A 710-nucleotide genomic window follows, 5' to 3' on the forward strand; every position below is an offset into this window, starting at 1 on the left:
AGAGCGTGCACCAGCGAGTGGTGCTGGCTGTGGACCACCTCTGCTGGCGCGTGGGCAACGACTCGCACATCCAGCGTGCCCCGCATCCCCCCAACATGCACGTGTGGGGAGAAGCCCTCATCCTCGACTCCTTCAACCTGCAGGTGAGGGGCGAGCCGAGGGAGCAAGGGGTGAGTGTGCCTGTTTGCAACTCCATGCGGGTGGCGTGGGGACACATGATGGCACGGGGACATCCTGCAGCCTGATAGTGATCTTCCTGTTTGTCCCGCAGGGCAGCTACAACCAGCCCCTGGGCATGTCCAGCGCCCAGTCGGACACGCTTTTCCTGGACTGCACCATCCGGGGTTTGCAAGTGGAGTCGTCGGACACCTGCACCGAGTGCCTGGCCAGGGTCCTGCCTCTGTTCTGCCCGCAGGCCAGTGGAGCTGAGCTTGCCGAGCAGCCGTCCTCTGCCTCAGCTGAGCTCTGGGGTCTGCTTTGGAAGGTGGATCTGAAGGTGGAGGATGTGAACCTTTTTACACTCTCAGCCCTGGTGGGTAAGTAGCATCCAGGTTGATCCCAGATGTCTGGGATGCACTGGAACAGCCCCAGCAGTCAGAGGAACCTGATGTGTCATGATGAGCCTCCTCCCTGTCTCCAGCACTGACGTTCTGTCTCTCTAGGCGCCCTGGAGCTGCGGCTCGACACGCTGACTGTCCTGGGGAGTGCCG

General features: G+C 62.0%; 1 protein-coding gene across 1 annotated transcript in view; it reads left to right on the forward strand.

Annotated features, from left to right (window-relative positions):
- The window catches only part of KIAA0100 (KIAA0100 ortholog), a gene marked incomplete at its 5' end in the record, with an annotated part of 12649 nt that overhangs the window by 3234 nt on the left and 8705 nt on the right, over nt 1-710 (forward strand). Inside the window, 4 exon segments of the mRNA XM_009865960.1 lie at nt 5-143; nt 272-536; nt 663-707; nt 710. The exon segment at nt 710 is cut by the window's right edge and continues 157 nt beyond it. Of these exon segments, the coding sequence (XP_009864262.1) occupies nt 5-143; nt 272-536; nt 663-707; nt 710 (450 nt within the window).

The sequence above is a fragment of the Apaloderma vittatum genome, unplaced genomic scaffold (assembly GCF_000703405.1).
Source record: "Apaloderma vittatum isolate BGI_N311 unplaced genomic scaffold, ASM70340v1 scaffold28223, whole genome shotgun sequence".
NCBI lineage: Eukaryota > Metazoa > Chordata > Aves > Trogoniformes > Trogonidae > Apaloderma > Apaloderma vittatum.